Source organism: Oncorhynchus clarkii, chromosome 13, assembly GCF_045791955.1.
Source record: "Oncorhynchus clarkii lewisi isolate Uvic-CL-2024 chromosome 13, UVic_Ocla_1.0, whole genome shotgun sequence".
Lineage (NCBI taxonomy): Eukaryota > Metazoa > Chordata > Actinopteri > Salmoniformes > Salmonidae > Oncorhynchus > Oncorhynchus clarkii.
The window spans coordinates 1533001-1552035 of NC_092159.1; the positions used below are offsets into that span (position 1 = coordinate 1533001).

A 19035-nucleotide genomic window follows, 5' to 3' on the forward strand; every position below is an offset into this window, starting at 1 on the left:
CAGGTAACTAGACACGTCACCTACCCCTACTACCAGGTAACTAGACACGTCACCTACCCCTACTACCAGGTAACTAGACACATCACCTACCCCTACTACCAGGTAACTAGACACATCACCTACCCCTACTACCAGGTAACTAGACACATCACCTACCACTACTACCAGGTAACTAGACACATCACCTACCACTACTACCAGGTAACTAGACACATCACCTACCCCTACTACCAGGTAACTAGACACATCACCTACCCCTACTACCAGGTAACTAGACACATCACCTACCCCTACTACCAGGTAACTAGACACATCACCTACCCCTACTACCAGGTAACTAGACACATCACCTACCCCTACTACCAGGTAACTAGACACATCACCTACCCCTACTACCAGGTAACTAGACACATCACCTACCCCTACTACCAGGTAACTAGACACATCACCTACCCCTACTACCAGGTAACTAGACACATCACCTACCCCTACTACCAGGTAACTAGACACATCACCTACCACTACTACCAGGTAACTAGACACATCACCTACCCCTACTACCAGGTAACTAGACACATCACCTACCCCTACTACCAGGTAACTAGACACATCACCTACCCCTACTACCAGGTAACTAGACACATCACCTACCCCTACTACCAGGTAACTAGACACATCACCTACCCCTACTACCAGGTAACTAGACACGTCACCTACCCCTACCCCTACTACCAGGTAACTAGACACATCACCTACCCCTACTACCAGGTAACTAGACACATCACCTACCCCTACTACCAGGTAACTAGACACATTACCTACCCCTACTACCAGGTAACTAGACACATCACCTACCCCTACTACCAGGTAACTAGACACATCACCTACCCCTACTACCAGGTAACTAGACACATCACCTACCCCTACTACCAGGTAACTAGACACATCACCTACCCCTTCCACCAGGTAACTAGACACATCACCTACCCCTACTACCAGGTAACTAGACACATCACCTACCCCTACTACCAGGTAACTAGACACATCACCTACCCCTACTACCACGTAACTAGACACATCACCTACCCCTACTACCAGGTAACTAGACACATCACCTACCCCTACTACCAGGTAACTAGACACATCACCTACCCCTACTACCAGGTAACTAGACACATCACCTACCCCTACTACCAGGTAACTAGACACATCACCTACCAGGTAACTAGACACATCACCTACCAGGTAACTAGACACATCACCTACCCCTACTACCAGGTAACTAGACACATCACCTACCCCTACTACCAGGTAACTAGACACATCACCTACCCCTACTACCAGGTAACTAGACACATCACCTAACCCTACTACCAGGTAACTAGACACATCACCTACCCCTACTACCAGGTAACTAGACACGTCACCTACCACTTCTACCAGGTAACTAGACACATCACCTACCCCTACTACCAGGTAACTAGACACATCACCTACCAGGTAACTAGACACATCACCTACCAGGTAACTAGACACATCACCTACCCCTACTACCAGGTAACTAGACACATCACCTACCCCTACTACCAGGTAACTAGACACATCACCTACCCCTACTACCAGGTAACTAGACACATCACCTAACCCTACTACCAGGTAACTAGACACATCACCTACCCCTACTACCAGGTAACTAGACACATCACCTACCCCTACTACCAGGTAACTAGACACATCACCTACCAGGTAACTAGACACATCACCTACCAGGTAACTAGACACATCACCTACCCCTACTACCAGGTAACTAGACACATCACCTACCCCTACTACCAGGTAACTAGACACATCACCTACCCCTACTACCAGGTAACTAGACACGTCACCTACCCCTACTACCAGGTAACTAGACACATCACCTACCCCTACTACCAGGTAACTAGACACATCACCTACCCCTACTACCAGGTAACTAGACACATCACCTACCACTACTACCAGGTAACTAGACACATCACCTACCACTACTACCAGGTAACTAGACACATCACCTACCACTACTACCAGGTAACTAGACACATCACCTACCCCTACTACCAGGTAACTAGACACATCACCTACCCCTACTACCAGGTAACTAGACACATCACCTACCCCTACTACCAGGTAACTAGACACATCACCTACCCCTACTACCAGGTAACTAGACACATCACCTACCCCTACTACCAGGTAACTAGACACATCACCTACCCCTACTACCAGGTAACTAGACACATCACCTACCCCTACTACCAGGTAACTAGACACATCACCTACCCCTACTACCAGGTAACTAGACACATCACCTACCCCTACTACCAGGTAACTAGACACATCACCTACCACTACTACCAGGTAACTAGACACATCACCTACCCCTACTACCAGGTAACTAGACACATCACCTACCCCTACTACCAGGTAACTAGACACATCACCTACCCCTACTACCAGGTAACTAGACACATCACCTACCCCTACTACCAGGTAACTAGACACGTCACCTACCCCTACTACCAGGTAACTAGACACATCACCTACCCCTACTACCAGGTAACTAGACACGTCACCTACCCCTACTACCAGGTAACTAGACACATCACCTACCCCTACTACCAGGTAACTAGACACATTACCTACCCCTACTACCAGGTAACTAGACACATCACCTACCCCTACTACCAGGTAACTAGACACATCACCTACCCCTACTACCAGGTAACTAGACACATCACCTACCCCTACTACCAGGTAACTAGACACATCACCTACCCCTACTACCAGGTAACTAGACACATCACCTACCCCTTCCACCAGGTAACTAGACACATCACCTACCCCTACTACCAGGTAACTAGACACATCACCTACCCCTACTACCAGGTAACTAGACACATCACCTACCCCTACTACCACGTAACTAGACACATCACCTACCCCTACTACCAGGTAACTAGACACATCACCTACCCCTACTACCAGGTAACTAGACACGTCACCTACCACTACTACCAGGTAACTAGACACATCACCTACCCCTACTACCAGGTAACTAGACACATCACCTACCAGGTAACTAGACACATCACCTACCAGGTAACTAGACACATCACCTACCCCTACTACCAGGTAACTAGACACATCACCTACCCCTACTACCAGGTAACTAGACACATCACCTACCCCTACTACCAGGTAACTAGACACATCACCTAACCCTACTACCAGGTAACTAGACACATCACCTACCCCTACTACCAGGTAACTAGACACGTCACCTACCACTTCTACCAGGTAACTAGACACATCACCTACCCCTACTACCAGGTAACTAGACACATCACCTACCAGGTAACTAGACACATCACCTACCAGGTAACTAGACACATCACCTACCCCTACTACCAGGTAACTAGACACATCACCTACCCCTACTACCAGGTAACTAGACACATCACCTACCCCTACTACCAGGTAACTAGACACATCACCTAACCCTACTACCAGGTAACTAGACACATCACCTAACCCTACTACCAGGTAACTAGACACATCACCTAACCCTACTACCAGGTAACTAGACACGTCACCTACCCCTACTACCAGGTAACTAGACACGTCACCTACCCCTACTACCAGGTAACTAGACACATCACCTACCCCTACTACCAGGTAACTAGACACATCACCTACCCCTACTACCAGGTAACTAGACACATCACCTACCACTACTACCAGGTAACTAGACACATCACCTACCACTACTACCAGGTAACTAGACACATCACCTACCCCTACTACCAGGTAACTAGACACATCACCTACCCCTACTACCAGGTAACTAGACACATCACCTACCCCTACTACCAGGTAACTAGACACATCACCTACCCCTACTACCAGGTAACTAGACACATCACCTACCCCTACTACCAGGTAACTAGACACATCACCTACCCCTACTACCAGGTAACTAGACACATCACCTACCCCTACTACCAGGTAACTAGACACATCACCTACCCCTACTACCAGGTAACTAGACACATCACCTACCCCTACTACCAGGTAACTAGACACATCACCTACCCCTACTACCAGGTAACTAGACACATCACCTACCCCTACTACCAGGTAACTAGACACATCACCTACCCCTACTACCAGGTAACTAGACACATCACCTACCCCTACTACCAGGTAACTAGACACATCACCTACCCCTACTACCAGGTAACTAGACACATCACCTACCACTACTACCAGGTAACTAGACACATCACCTACCCCTACTACCAGGTAACTAGACACATCACCTACCCCTACTACCAGGTAACTAGACACATCACCTACCCCTACTACCAGGTAACTAGACACATCACCTACCCCTACTACCAGGTAACTAGACACGTCACCTACCCCTACCCCTACTACCAGGTAACTAGACACATCACCTACCCCTACTACCAGGTAACTAGACACATCACCTACCCCTACTACCAGGTAACTAGACACATCACCTACCCCTACTACCAGGTAACTAGACACATTACCTACCCCTACTACCAGGTAACTAGACACATCACCTACCCCTACTACCAGGTAACTAGACACATCACCTACCCCTACTACCAGGTAACTAGACACGTCACCTACCCCTACTACCAGGTAACTAGACACGTCACCTACCCCTACTACCAGGTAACTAGACACATCACCTACCCCTACTACCAGGTAACTAGACACATCACCTACCCCTACTACCAGGTAACTAGACACATCACCTACCCCTACTACCAGGTAACTAGACACATCACCTACCCCTACTACCAGGTAACTAGACACATCACCTACCCCTACTACCAGGTAACTAGACACATCACCTACCCCTACTACCAGGTAACTAGACACATCACCTACCCCTACTACCAGGTAACTAGACACATCACCTACCCCTACTACCAGGTAACTAGACACATCACCTACCCCTACTACCAGGTAACTAGACACGTCACCTACCCCTACTACCAGGTAACTAGACACGTCACCTACCCCTACCCCTACTACCAGGTAACTAGACACATCACCTACCCCTACCCCTACTACCAGGTAACTAGACACATCACCTACCCCTACTACCAGGTAACTAGGTTTTTGTTGTAATGTTGTGTTCTCTCTCCGAAGTATCACCAACTCTCCTCCCCTTCCTCTGTTCCCAGAACTCGATCCGCCACAACCTGTCTCTGAACCGTTACTTCCTGAAGGTGGCTCGTAGCCAGGAGGAGCCTGGGAAAGGTAGTTTCTGGCGCGTGGACTCGGCCTCCGAGGGCAAGCTGGTGGAACAAGCCTTCAGGAAGAGACGGCAGAGGGGCGTGGCCTGCTTCCGCACGCCGTTCGGACCGCTCTCGTCCAGGTACGACCCCTGAACCCTGACCTCTAGCTAATCCCTGATCTCTAGCTGACCTCTAGCTAATCAAGTTCGTGAAGAGCAACTGTTAGTAGAACCAGGTGTGTTATAGTGCAGGGTTGTAGTAAAAGCCTGCACACACAGTAGCTTCTCTTCAGACCCTCCTTAATGTATTGACCTGTAAACCCTCAGTTAAACAGTTATAATCTGTCTGTTTCTGCCTCTGTTTAACTCCCTCTCTGTCCTCTCTGTCCTCTCTGTCCTCTCTGTCCTCTCTGTCCTCTGTCAGTTAAACAGTTAGAATCTGTTTGTTTCTGCCTCTGTTTAACTTCCTCTGTCCTCTCTGTCCTCTGTCCTCTGTCAGTTAAACAGTTATAATCTGTCTTTCTGTTTAACTCTCTCCTCTCTGTCCTCTCTGTCCTCATTCCTCTCTCCTCTGTCAGTTCAACAGTTATAATAACAGTTATCTCCCCTCTCTGCTTCTGCTCTCGTTTGATTGGATAGAACAAAGTAAGTCTCTCTCTCTCAGTAAGGTGTGATTGGATAGAACAAAGTAAGTCTCTCTCTCTCTCTCTCTCTCTCTCAGTAAGGTGTGATTGGATAGAACAATGTAAGTCTCTCTCTCAGGAAGGTGTGATTGGATAGAACAAAGTAAGTCTCTCTCAGGAAGGTGTGATTGGATAGAACAAAGTAAGTCTCTCTCAGGAAGGTGTGATTGGATAGAACAAAGTAAGTCTCTCTCAGGAAGGTGTGATTGGATAGAACAATGTAAGTCTCTCTCTCAGGAAGGTGTGATTGGATAGAACAAAGTAAGTCTCTCTCTCAGGAAGGTGTGATTGGATAGAACAAAGTAAGTCTCTCTCTCTCAGGAAGGTGTGATTGGATAGAACAAAGTAAGTCTCTCTCTCAGGAAGGTGTGATTGGATAGAACAAAGTAAGTCTCTCTCAGGAAGGTGTGATTGGATAGAACAAAGTAAGTCTCTCTCAGGAAGGTGTGATTGGATAGAACAAAGTAAGTCTCTCTCAGGAAGGTGTGATTGGATAGAACAAAGTAAGTCTCTCTCTCAGGAAGGTGTGATTGGATAGAACAAAGTAAGTCTCTCTCTCAGGAAGGTGTGATTGGATAGAACAATGTAAGTCTCTCTCTCAGGAAGGTGTGATTGGATAGAACAAAGTAAGTCTCTCTCTCAGTAAGGTGTGATTGGATAGAACAATGTAAGTCTCTCTCTCAGGAAGGTGTGATTGGATAGAACAAAGTAAGTCTCTCTCTCTCAGGAAGGTGTGTGTCTGAAACAATCCTGGAGTGTGTGTTCGCTCTCACCTTATGAAAAGTCCCATTCTCAGTCTGAGAGGAGGGGGGGGCGTGTTTCTCTGGAGGGGGGGGGCGTGTTTCTCTGGAGGGGCGGTGTGTTTCTCTGGAGGGGCGGTGCTGCAGGGCGGTGTGTTTCTCTGGAGGGGGTTGTGTTTGCAGTGTGTTAATGCCCTAACCATTCCCCCTCTCTAGGAGTGCCCCAGCCTCCCCCACCCACCAGGGTCTCCTCTCCCCTCCCTCCAGTGGTCTTCAGACCCCAGAGTGTCTCTCTAGAGAGGGATCTCCTCTGTCTCACCACCACGACCTCGCTCACAAACTGGCCTCCGTACCAGAGTACAGATATACACAGAGCGCCCCAGGTAGGAACACATCTACACCACAAACTGTCCTCCTCACTAGATACAGAGCTACCCAGGTAGGGACACATCTACACCATAACCTGTCCTCCTCACTAGATACAGAGCTCCCCAGGTAGGGACACATCTACACCATAACCTGTCCTCACTAGATACAGAGCTCCCCAGGTAGGGACACATCTACACCATAACCTGTCCTCCTCACTAGATACAGAGCTCCCCAGGTAGGGACACATCTACACCATAACCTGTCCTCCTCACTAGATACAGAGCTCCCCAGGTAGGGACACATCTACACCATAACATGTCCTCCTCACTAGATACAGAGCTCCCCAGGTAGGGACACATCTACACCATAACATGTCCTCCTCACTAGATACAGAGCTCCCCAGGTAGGGACACATCTACACCATAACCTGTCCTCCTCACTAGATACAGAGCGCCCCAGGTAGGAACACATCTACACCACAAACTGTCCTCCTCACTAGATACAGAGCTCCCCAGGTAGGGACACATCTACACCATAACCTGTCCTCACTAGATACAGAGCTCCCCAGGTAGGGACACATCTACACCATAACCTGTCCTCCTCACTAGATACAGAGCTCCCCAGGTAGGGACACATCTACACCATAACCTGTCCTCCTCACTAGATACAGAGCTCCCCAGGTAGGGACACATCTACACCATAACCTGTCCTCCTCACTAGATACAGAGCTACCCAGGTAGGGACACATCTACACCATAACCTGTCCTCACTAGATACAGAGCTCCCCAGGTAGGGACACATCTACACCATAACCTGTCCTCCTCACTAGATACAGAGCTCCCCAGGTAGGGACACATCTACACCATAACCTGTCCTCACTAGATACAGAGCTCCCCAGGTAGGGACACATCTACACCATAACCTGTCCTCACTAGATACAGAGCTCCCCAGGTAGGGACACATCTACACCATAACCTGTCCTCCTCACTAGATACAGAGCTTCCCAGGTAGGGACACATCTACAGATGCTCAGACAACTAAAAACAGTGTTTGTGTGTGTGTGTGTGTCCCAGGTTCTCCAGTACATGGCCAGCCTGTGATCATGGCCGCCCCGCCCCACCCCCTGCCCTCGGGGATGGGTAAACCCCTGGCCTTGTTCTCGGGCCCCGGAGTCGCCGGGGGACAGACCCTCCACATGCTGCAGAGCCCCCCCAACACCCTCACCATGCTCCGTCTGGTCACCACGGCTACGGCCTCCCACCCCCCGAACGGGTACATCCTCACCCCCGGCGGGGGCCAGAGTCGTGGTAATACCGGCGCTGGCCAGCAGGGAGCAGAGGGCACCGGCGAGCAGAGAGGTACGGCTAGATTGTGACCCCAATCCCAAATGAACCCTCCTAGACCCTACACTCTGAGAGGATTTGACCAGTGATAGTAAAATGACAATAGTTCTACCTCGCCCTCTGATAGGCTAGGTAGAAATGGAACCATATTGCTTACACCAATCAAATCCTTTGAAATCTCCACGAGTGTATTGTGCTGAAGGTTTATAGGGTTCCTTATGGATCTGATGCATACTGTGTATAAACGGTGCCTTCTGGTAAAGTATTCGGGCCCCCTTGAACTTTGCGACCTTTTGCCACATTTCAGGCTTCAAACATAAAGATATAAAACTGTATTTTTTTGTGAAGAATCAACAACAAGTGGGACACAATCATGAAGTGGAACAACATTTATTGGATATTTCAAACTTTTTTAACAAATCAAAAACTGAAAAATTGGGCGTGCAAAATGTGAGTGAATCTGGTCTGAATACTGTATGTTCTACATATCTCTCACCCAGACATGTCAAATCAAATTGTATTTGTCACATTCACCGAACACAACAGGTGTAATAGACCTCACGGTATTTTTTCCACAGTTTGTCTTCCAGCTGCTGTTTGTTTTTATGAATCTGGTCGATTTTTATTCAAAATCTGACTTTTTTTTCCCCAAAATAAAAGTGGACATAAAATAGGTGTATACATAAATAAACAGGGAAAAGGAGGTACGGGATTATTTTATACACCTACTTATGTCAACTTTTATTTTGGTGGCAAGGAAAATGTCCAGAATTGAATTTTTCCTACCAAAATAAATAATTATAAATGCAACAATTTAAAAGATTTTACTCAGTTACAGTTCAGGAAATGAGTCCATCTGAAATAAATTCATCTAATCTATGGATTTCACATGACTGGGAACAAAGGCATGTGTTGGTCACAGATATAATATATATATATATATATATATATTTTATATGTCACTTTAAAATAAAACATGAAGGTGAGTCTGCAGGCTGTGGAAGAACTGGGACCTCTTCATCTTCCAGGAACTGTGTCCAGATCCAACATGGGGCTCTGGTACATTATCATGCTGAAGCATGAGGTGACGGCTTCTCCAGCGAGGCCAGTGGCCATTTTGGCTTCCTCACGTTGGAGGTGGCTCATGGTAGAGAAATTAACATTCAATTCTCTGGCGGACATTCCATGCAGTCAGCATGCCGATTCCACGCTCCCTCAACTTGAGACGCCTGTTGCGTTATTGTCCCCCAGCACAAGGTGCACCTGTGTAATAATCATGCCGTTTAATCGGCAATCTTGACATGCCACACCTGTCGGGTGGATGGATTATCTTGACAAAGGAGAAATGCTCACTAACAGCGACGTAAACAAATTTGTGCACAACATTTTATAGAAATTAGCATTTTTGTACGTATGGAACATTTCTGGGATATTTTATTTCAGCTTCGTGTAACAAAACACTTTATATGTTGTTTTATATTGTTGTTTTATATCGGTGTTCAGTATATTAATACGTTTCTCCCCCCCAGACTCGCAGCAGCAGAACAGGGAGCGAGTGATCCAGTCGTTGGAGGGAGCTCAACAGGGGGGTCAGGGGTCAGAGGGGCGTGGCCTATCTCTGGGGCTGCACCAACTTCCTGTCCGCCCTGTCACTCAGAACGGCAAACACACCGCCGTCGCCACGGCTACCGGCGTCGCCAACGCTTACGGTACGGCTACCTTAGCAACCGGTGTTGTTTTTTTTTTTTTGACATGGTTGTTATGTTAATTTCATTTGATGCATGGTGAGTTATGTCTCATTATGGTGTTGTACTGACTCTGTCCTTCCTCTCTCCTCTTCCTCACCTCCCCTGCCTCCCATCCCCACTCCCAGCTCTGACCAGTCCTCTCCAGATCCTGGCAGCCCAGGCCTCCAGCTCCCCCCCAGTCCTGGTGAGCAGACAGCCCAGCGCGGGGCCTGATGTTGGGCCGGAGGTGCCAGGCGACCCCCAGGCTAAGAGGCCTAAGATGGAGGAGGACGAGGCGGCTCCTCCCCCCATTCAGCAGCCAGTCATCGTGGCCATGAGTTCTCAGCCACACGACAACAGAAAGTAGAACTGCTGAACTCTCACCCCCTGACCTGGTGTCTAGAGGAGGAGCATCTCTGGGTGAACCATCTCACCAGTCTGACCCCTGGGTCCCAGTGTCTGCTGGTTCACCCCCTGACCTGGTGTCTAGAGGAGGAGGAGCCTCTCTGGGTGAACCATCTCACCAGTCTGACCCCTGGGTCCCAGTGTCTGCTGGTTCACCCCCTGACCTGGTGTCTAGAGGAGGAGGAGCCTCTCTGGGTGAACCATCTCACCAGTCTGACCCCTGGGTCCCAGTGTCTGCTGGTTCACCCCCTGACCTGGTGTCTAGAGGAGGAGCCTCTCTGGGTGAACCATCTCACCAGTCTGACCCCTGGGTCCCAGTGTCTGCTGGTTCACCCCCTGACCTGGTGTCTAGAGGAGGAGGAGCCTCTCTGGGTGAACCATCTCACCAGTCTGACCCCTGGGTCCCAGTGTCTGCTGGTTCACCCCCTGACCTGGTGTCTAGAGGAGGAGGAGCCTCTCTGGGTGAACCATCTCACCAGTCTGACCCCTGGGTCCCAGTGTCTGCTGGTTCACCCCCTGACCTGGTGTCTAGAGGAGGAGGAGCCTCTCTGGGTGAACCATCTCACCAGTCTGACCCCTGGGTCCCAGTGTCTGCTGGCTCACCCTCTGACCCCTGACCTCAAACCTCCTACTGATAGCTGTCACTGAACTCTCACTGATCAGTCATCCGTAACTGCCAGTGATCAATAAGCCTGTCCCTGACCTTTAACCCCTAGCACCATATCTCCCAACTTAGAGTACTGCCTCAGACCAGAGCCCTACTCCCAACGTAGTGTACTGCCTCAGACCAGAGCCCTACTCCCAACGTAGTGTACTGCCTCAGACCAGAGCCCTACTCCCAACGTAGTGTACTGCTTCAGACCAGAGCCCTACTCCCAACGTAGTGTACTGCCTCAGACCAGAGCCCTACTCCCAACGTAGTGTACTGTCTCAGACCAGAGCCCTATTCCCAACGTAGTGTACTGTTTCAGACCAGAGCCCTACTCCCAACATCGTGTACTGCTTTAGGTTTGAGGTAAGGACCAGCAGACGCTGTGGCTCAGGAGAGGGGCCCTGCAGGACCCAGTGTGTGTTGAGAGGAGAGGAGGGAGGAAGAGAGGAAAGAGGAGAGGAGGGAGGAGGCTAATCTAATTTAGACGATCTGATTGTGTTTAATTTCATCATTAGAAGGTGCTGATTTCTAACCTGGGTCAACGACACACACTGCAAATACTCTGTACTATACTATAATACTCTGTACTATACTATAATACTCTGTACTATACTATAATACTCTGTACTATACTATAATACTCTGTACTATAATACTCTGTACTATAATACTCTGTACTATAATACTCTGTACTATACTATAATACTCTGTACTATACTATAATACTCTGTACTATACTATAATACTCTGTACTATACTATAATACTCTGTACTATACTATAATACTCTGTACTATAATACTCTGTACTATAATACTCTGTACTATACTATAATACTCTGTACTATACTATAATACTCTACTATAATACTCTGTACTATAATACTCTGTACTATACTATAATATTCGGTACTGTACTACAATACTCTGTACTATACTATAATACTCTGTACTATAATACTCTGTACTATACAATAATACTCTGTACTATAATACTCTGTACTATAATATAATACTCTGTACTATAATATAATACTCTGTACTATACTATAATACGCTGTACTATAATACTATGTACTATACTATAATACTGTATACCACACCTGGGTCACACAGGTGATATGATACTGATATGATACTATAATACTCTGTACTACTCTGTGGATCTCAGCTGTGTGACCCCGGGTGTGGATCTCACCTGTGGGACCCCGGGTGTGGATCTCACCTGTGGGACCCCGGGTGTGGATCTCACCTGTGGGACCCCGGGTGTGGATCTCACCTGTGGGACCCCGGGTGTGGATCTCACCTGTGGGACCCCGGGTGTGGATCTCACCTGTGGGACCCCGGGTGTGGATCTCACCTGTGGGACCCCGGGTGTGGATCTCACCTGTGGGACCCCGGGTGTGGATCTCACCTGTGGGACCCCGGGTGTGGATCTCAGCTGTGTGACCCCAGGTGTGTGACCCCAGGTGTGGATCTCAGCTGTGTGGATCTCAGCTGTGTGACCCCAGGTGTGGATCTCAGCTGTGTGGATCTCAGCTGTGTGACCCCGGGTGTGGATCTCACCTGTGTGACCCCGGGTGTGGATCTCACCTGTGTGACCCCAGGTGTGGATCTCACCTGTGTGACCCCGGGTGTGGATCTCACCTGTGTGACCCCAGGTGTGGATCTCAGCTGTGTGACCCCAGGTGTGGATCTCAGCTGTGTGACCCCAGGTGTGGATCTCAGCTGTGTGACCCCAGGTGTGGATCTCAGCTGTGTGGATCTCAGCTGTGTGACCCCAGGCGTGGATCTCAGCTGTGTGACCCCAGGTGTGGATCTCAGCTGTGTGGATCTCAGCTGTGTGACCCCAGGTGTGGATCTCAGCTGTGTGGATCTCAGCTGTGTGACCCCAGGTGTGGATCTCAGCTGTGTGACCCCAGGTGTGGATCTCAGCTGTGTGGATCTCAGCTGTGTGACCCCAGGTGTGGATCTCAGCTGTGTGACCCCAGGTGTGGATCTCAGCTGTGTGACCCCAGGTGTGGATCTCAGCTGTGTGGATCTCAGCTGTGTGACCCCAGGCGTGGATCTCAGCTGTGTGACCCCAGGTGTGGATCTCAGCTGTGTGGATCTCAGCTGTGTGACCCCAGGTGTGGATCTCAGCTGTGTGGATCTCAGCTGTGTGACCCCAGGTGTGGATCTCAGCTGTGTGACCCCAGGTGTGGATCTCAGCTGTGTGACCCCAGGTGTGGATCTCAGCTGTGTGTACAGTTTAATATTTTAGCATTATCTTGATCATTTTATCCCTTTAAAAAGCCTTAAATATTTCTAATTTTGTTGTTGTTGTTGTTGTTTTATCTAGGGAACCTTTACTTTTAACATTAAAGAATGTTTTTTAATGTTAAGGAGGAAGACTTTTATTTTGTAATGTTGCAGACTGCTTCAGAACAGGACTTTTATTCTGTAACGTTGCAGAGAGAGAAGCGCGTTTCAGATCGGGTACATGGTGTTTGTGACTTGCAGGGATGGGAGGTAGAACCTTCTGGAAGCCTGCTTCCCTAATGGCATCCTGTACCCTACATAGTGCACTACTGCAGACCGCCAGAAGGTTCTAACTTCCATCTCCCTTCCCTACAAGTCAACAAACCCCATGTCCTGATCTGAAACCTGCTTCTCTCTCTGCAACGTTACAGAATAAACAAGACTGTGATACTCTGTAAGCAGGGAAGAACCTTTCTGTCGGGGGGAATTGAAAGGTGGGACCAACTCGACTTAACTACACAGCTACAATTTATAACTTACAAAAAATAAATCATAATAATCTAACTCTCCCTTTTTCTTTCGCTCTGACTCTGTCCTGTGACTCCTCACCCTCCTGTTTCTCTCTGACTCTGTCCTGTTTGACTCCTCACCCTCCTGTTTGACTCCTCACCCTCCTGTTTCTCTCTGACTCTGTCCTGTTTGACTCCTCCCCCTCCTGTTTCTCTCTGACTCTGTCCTGTGACTCCTCACCCTCCTGTTTCTCTCTGACTCTGTCCTGTTTGACTCCTCCCCCTCCTGTTTCTCTCTGACTCTGTCCTGTGACTCCTCACCCTCCTGTTTCTCTCTGACTCTGTCCTGTGACTCCTCACCCTCCGGTTTCTCTCTGACTCTGTCCTGTTTGACTCCTCACCCTCCTGTTTCTCTCTGACTCTGTCCTGTTTGACTCCTCACCCTCCTGTTTCTCTCTGACTCTGTCCTGTTTGACTCCTCACCCTCCTGTTTGACTCCTCACCCTCCTGTTTGACTCCTCACCCTCCTGTTTCTCTCTGACTCTGTCCTGTTTGACTCCTCACCCTCCTGTTTCTCTCTGACTCTGTCCTGTTGGACTCCTCCCCCTCCTGTTTCTCTCTGACTCTGTCCTGTTGGACTCCTCCCCCTCCTGTTTCTCTCTGACTCTGTCCTGTGACTCCTCACCCTCCTGTTTCTCTCTGACTCTGTCCTGTGACTCCTCACCCTCCTGTTTCTACCTGTTTCTCTCTGACTCTGGCCTGTTTGACTCCTCAACCTCCTGTTTCTCTCTGACTCTGTCCTGTGACTCCTCACCCTCCTGTTTCTCTCTGACTCTGTCCTGTGACTCCTCACCCTCCTGTTTCTCTCTGACTCTGTCCTGTTTGACTCCTCACCCTCCTGTTTCTACCTGTTTTCTCTCTGACTCTGTCCTGTGACTCCTCACCCTCCTGTTTCTCTCTGACTCTGTCCTGTTTGACTCCTCACCCTCCTGTTTCTACCTGTTTTCTCTCTGACTCTGTCCTGTTTGACTCCTCCCCCTCCCGTTTCTACCTGTTTTCTCTCTGACTCTGTCCTGTTGGACTCCTCCCCCTCCTGTTTCTCTCTGACTCTTTAGTCTGTAGTGTCTGTGCTGTAGCCTAGTAGTTGTCCCGCCCCTAGTGTTCTCGTCTCGGCAGTAGAGTGCTGGTCCAGAGGTGGTTCTACTGATGGAATGTACTAGGTTCTGTAGGTTCTATTCCTCAGATTTTAGCCTGTCTGTTTTTAGAACTAAATCAGGACATCATTTTTATTTTGTAACACTTCAATATGTAACACTTCACAATGTTTGTTTTTTTTCCACCCCTCGTTTGGTGTTTTTCTCATCTGCTGATCACAAGTCTTTATATAAAATCTATGATTGTTGCACAAAAAACCAACATCAAATAAATAAATAAAACACTGCTAAAGGAAAGCTGTTTCAAGGTGGAGACCATCTGATCTTATGTGTTCGGCTGAAATTATTTTTTGCTATTCTATTAAAATCTTTTTTTTTTTTGAGAAAGAAGAAAAAGTAAAAATGTATTTTAAAATGTTTGATCTGTTTTTAAAAATTTGTAGCACAAATAAATGTAAAATAAAATAAAAATTATCTCGTTGATCTGCTGTGTCCAGCAGTCTTTTAAAAAAAAAAGTGTTTTATTTACATGAACTATAGCGCACATCACTACACAGCTGAAAACATGGCATTTTTAAAGGCGTTCCAAGATGTCTGCAGGGAGACGACATTCACATTAAACGCTGTACAAGGCAGCTGTACAAGGCAGCTAGCTGTACAAGGCAGCTAGCTGTACAAGGCAGCTAGCTGTACAAGGCAGCTAGCTGTACAAGGCAGCTAGCTGTACAAGGCAGCTAGCTGTACAAGGCCGCTGTACAAGGCAGCTAGCTGTACAAGTGACCCTTCAAACTGCATCGTCGTGAGCCGTGCGGCTAGAACACATCTTACATTCAATCCCGACCCTTCTAGTTTACTTCTTCTTCTTTTTTTTTTTTTCTCTCTCAAAGAACGAGGACAAAGAGACGTTGTCACTTCCTGTCAACAGTTTATTAAATAGTCAATGACCCTGTGGTGCTTTAATAAGAGTATAAATATTGAAAAGTCATCAGATCGGAGACATGCTGCTTGTATGAAACGAGGACTGGTACAAACCATTAACACTATGAAGTACAAATTACAAGGTGAAATAAATAATAATGTCATTGTTATGTGTCGACCGACGCACACGAGGATATTGGCTTTAACTCCTCCAGGGCCTGTTTTATACCTGGCGCTCACATGTGTCCTGATCTTCTCCACATTCTGATTTGTACCTACGTTATTTATTTTCCAACCCAGGTGTGGGCGATTGTGATCTGATCTTTCCGACCAGCTGCCGAGGTAGTCAGGGAGATTGTACCTACGTTATTTATTTCCCCCCAGGTGTGGGCGATTGTGATCCGATCTTTCCGACCAGCTGCCGAGGTCGTCATGGAGACGTATCTTTATGTTAAGAGTGTAAACAGATCTGGATTATTAAACTTTAAAGTCATTGCCGGGGGGGGGCACTATTGACTCTAGGTATCAGCTTTACGCTGAAATAAACAAAGGCCATCGGTAAGATTAGAACCTGGGACCTTCTAGTCCCTATTCTACTGGTCTATCAGAGGCCTTGTCCACTGGTCTATCAGAGGCCTTGTCCACTGGGCCATCAGAGGCCTTGTCCACTGGGCCATCAGAGGCCTTGTCCACTGGGCCATCAGAGGCCATCAGTGGACAGCATTGCCCATACCTGCCCGCCGCTCCAGCATCACTACTCTGGACGGTTCTGACTTAGAATACGTGGACAACTACAAATACCTGGGTGTCTGGTTAGACTGTAAACTCCCCTTCCAGACTCACATTAAGCATCTCCAATCCAAAATTAAATCTAGAATCGGCATTCCTATTTCGCAACAAAGCCTCCTTCACTCATGCTGCCAAACATACCCTCGTAAAACTGACCATCCTACCGATCCTTGACTTCGGTGATGTAATTTACAAAATAGCCTCCAACTCTCTACTCAGCAAACTGGATGCAGTCTATCACAGTGCCATCCGTTTTGTCACCAAAGCCCCATATACCACCCAGCACTGCGACCTGTATTCTCTCGTTGGCTGGCCCTCGCTTCATATTCAACGCCAAACCCACTGGCTCCAGGTCATCTAAGTCTTTGCTAGGTAAAGCCCCGCCGTATCTCAGCTCGCTGGTCACCATAGTAGCACGCGTCCCAGCAGGTATATCTCACTGGTCACCCCCAAAGCCAATTCCTCCTTTGGCCGCCTTTCCTTACAGTTCTCTGGTGCCAATGACTGGAACGAACTGAATTTATTGCCTTACCTCCCTTATCCTACCTCATTTACATAGACTTTTTCTATTGTGTTATTGACTGTATGTTTGTTTATTCCATGTGTAACTCTGTGTTGTTGTTTGTGTTGCACTGCTTTGCTTTATCTTGGCCAGGTCACAGTTGTAAATGAGAACTTGTGGCAACCTACCACCCAAGGCCTTTTCTTATTTGACTCTCGCCTGTAAACCCCGCCCACTGACATGTCACTGAGTTTTCATCCAACCAATGGCTTTGTTCTGCCAGTTCCCTAGAGGTCGGAGCTGCCCTCAGAACAACCTGCGGAAGCGGTCAGAAAGTGCTGATCAGTAATCTTCTAATGGTCTAGAAATGTGGACGAGACCAGGACACAGGTTAGCATCAGCTATAAACAGGGTTCATGATGACATTCTTTCAGAACAATAGAACGTCACAATATTCTTCAATAGAGCATCAGAACATTCTTCAATAGAACACCAGAACATTCTTCAATAGAACACCAGAACATTCTTCAATAGAACACCAGAACATTCTTCAATAGAACACCAGAACATTCTTCATCAGAACATCACAACATTCTTCAATAGAACATCACAACATTCTTCAATAGAACACCACAACATTCTTCAATAGAACACCAGAACATTCTTCAATAGAGCATGTCACTCCAACAGTCCTCCACACAGAGTGTGGAAGGGCACATTGATATGTACATATAACCAAGCAGTTAGTACATACCATGTATATACTGTCAATGAGAGGCCAACATCATCATTTTGGGACAATTTCCCCATTGAATCTCAATGGTTCGGTCAGCAGATTGTTTAACGGTGGCCCCAGGTTTAAGGACAGATCAGAAAGATACAATCTCTTGGTTATAATATGAGTAAAGACGTGTTCACACACACGTGAACCTGCTTCTGAGTCTATTCCCCACAACATGTTTGATTGAATGCATTGTATTGTTGACTTCAGGGGAGGAGGGGAGGAGCATCGGACCCCAAACTAACTCCTGAGTCTATTCCCCACAACATGTTGGATTGAATGCATTGTATTGTTGACTTCAGGGGAGGAGCATCGGACCCCTAACTAACTCCTGAGTCTATTCCCCACAACATGTTGGATTGAATGCATTGTATTGTTGACTTCAGGGGAGGAGCATCGGACCCCTAACTAACTCCACTGTGCTTTAAAAGAACCCCGGCTGGAAGGGGTTAACGCTCGAGACTGATTGGTTAGACTTAGCTTCAAATCACTGACTATTCGCAGGTGATTGGTCGGAATGCCTTGGCAGTCATACTCAGAGACAATGGGAGTCAGGGGGGTTGTGTGTGTGGGGGGGGGGGGGGGGTGTTGACTCGGTACCTCCGCCAATCCAGGCAGGGCGTGTGTTACCGTGGTAACAGCGCAGTAAAGAACGTTAGAATGTCTGTCTGTTTTTTTTAAGGTGTCTGTTGACTCCTCGTGTCGCGAAACTCCTGATCAATTCCTGAGTCTTCCCAGAGTGTTTTGGTGCTTTTGATCGATTCATTTGTGGATTTTCAGTTTGTTTTTTTCCTCCAACCATCACCGTCTGAGTTCTGAGGAGGAGGCCGATGTGTGTGTGTGTCTGTGCATGTGATACTAGGGACTGAAGGAAAGCTCCGTCTCTCTCCCAGGAGAGTGTCTCCTCGTT

The 19035-nt window shown here is 47.8% G+C and overlaps 1 protein-coding gene across 1 annotated transcript in view; it reads left to right on the forward strand.

The window, feature by feature from the left end:
* LOC139424256 (forkhead box protein K1-like) overlaps nt 1-11169 on the forward strand; it is a 34831-nt gene extending 23662 nt beyond the window's left edge. The window contains exons 5-9 of the mRNA XM_071175941.1: nt 5262-5455; nt 6954-7120; nt 8180-8464; nt 9979-10158; nt 10323-11169. Coding sequence (XP_071032042.1) covers nt 5262-5455; nt 6954-7120; nt 8180-8464; nt 9979-10158; nt 10323-10543 — 1047 coding nt within the window. The 3' untranslated portion in view covers nt 10544-11169. The remainder of the gene's footprint in view (nt 1-5261; nt 5456-6953; nt 7121-8179; nt 8465-9978; nt 10159-10322) is intronic.
* The last annotated feature ends 7866 nt before the right edge of the window (nt 11170-19035 follow it).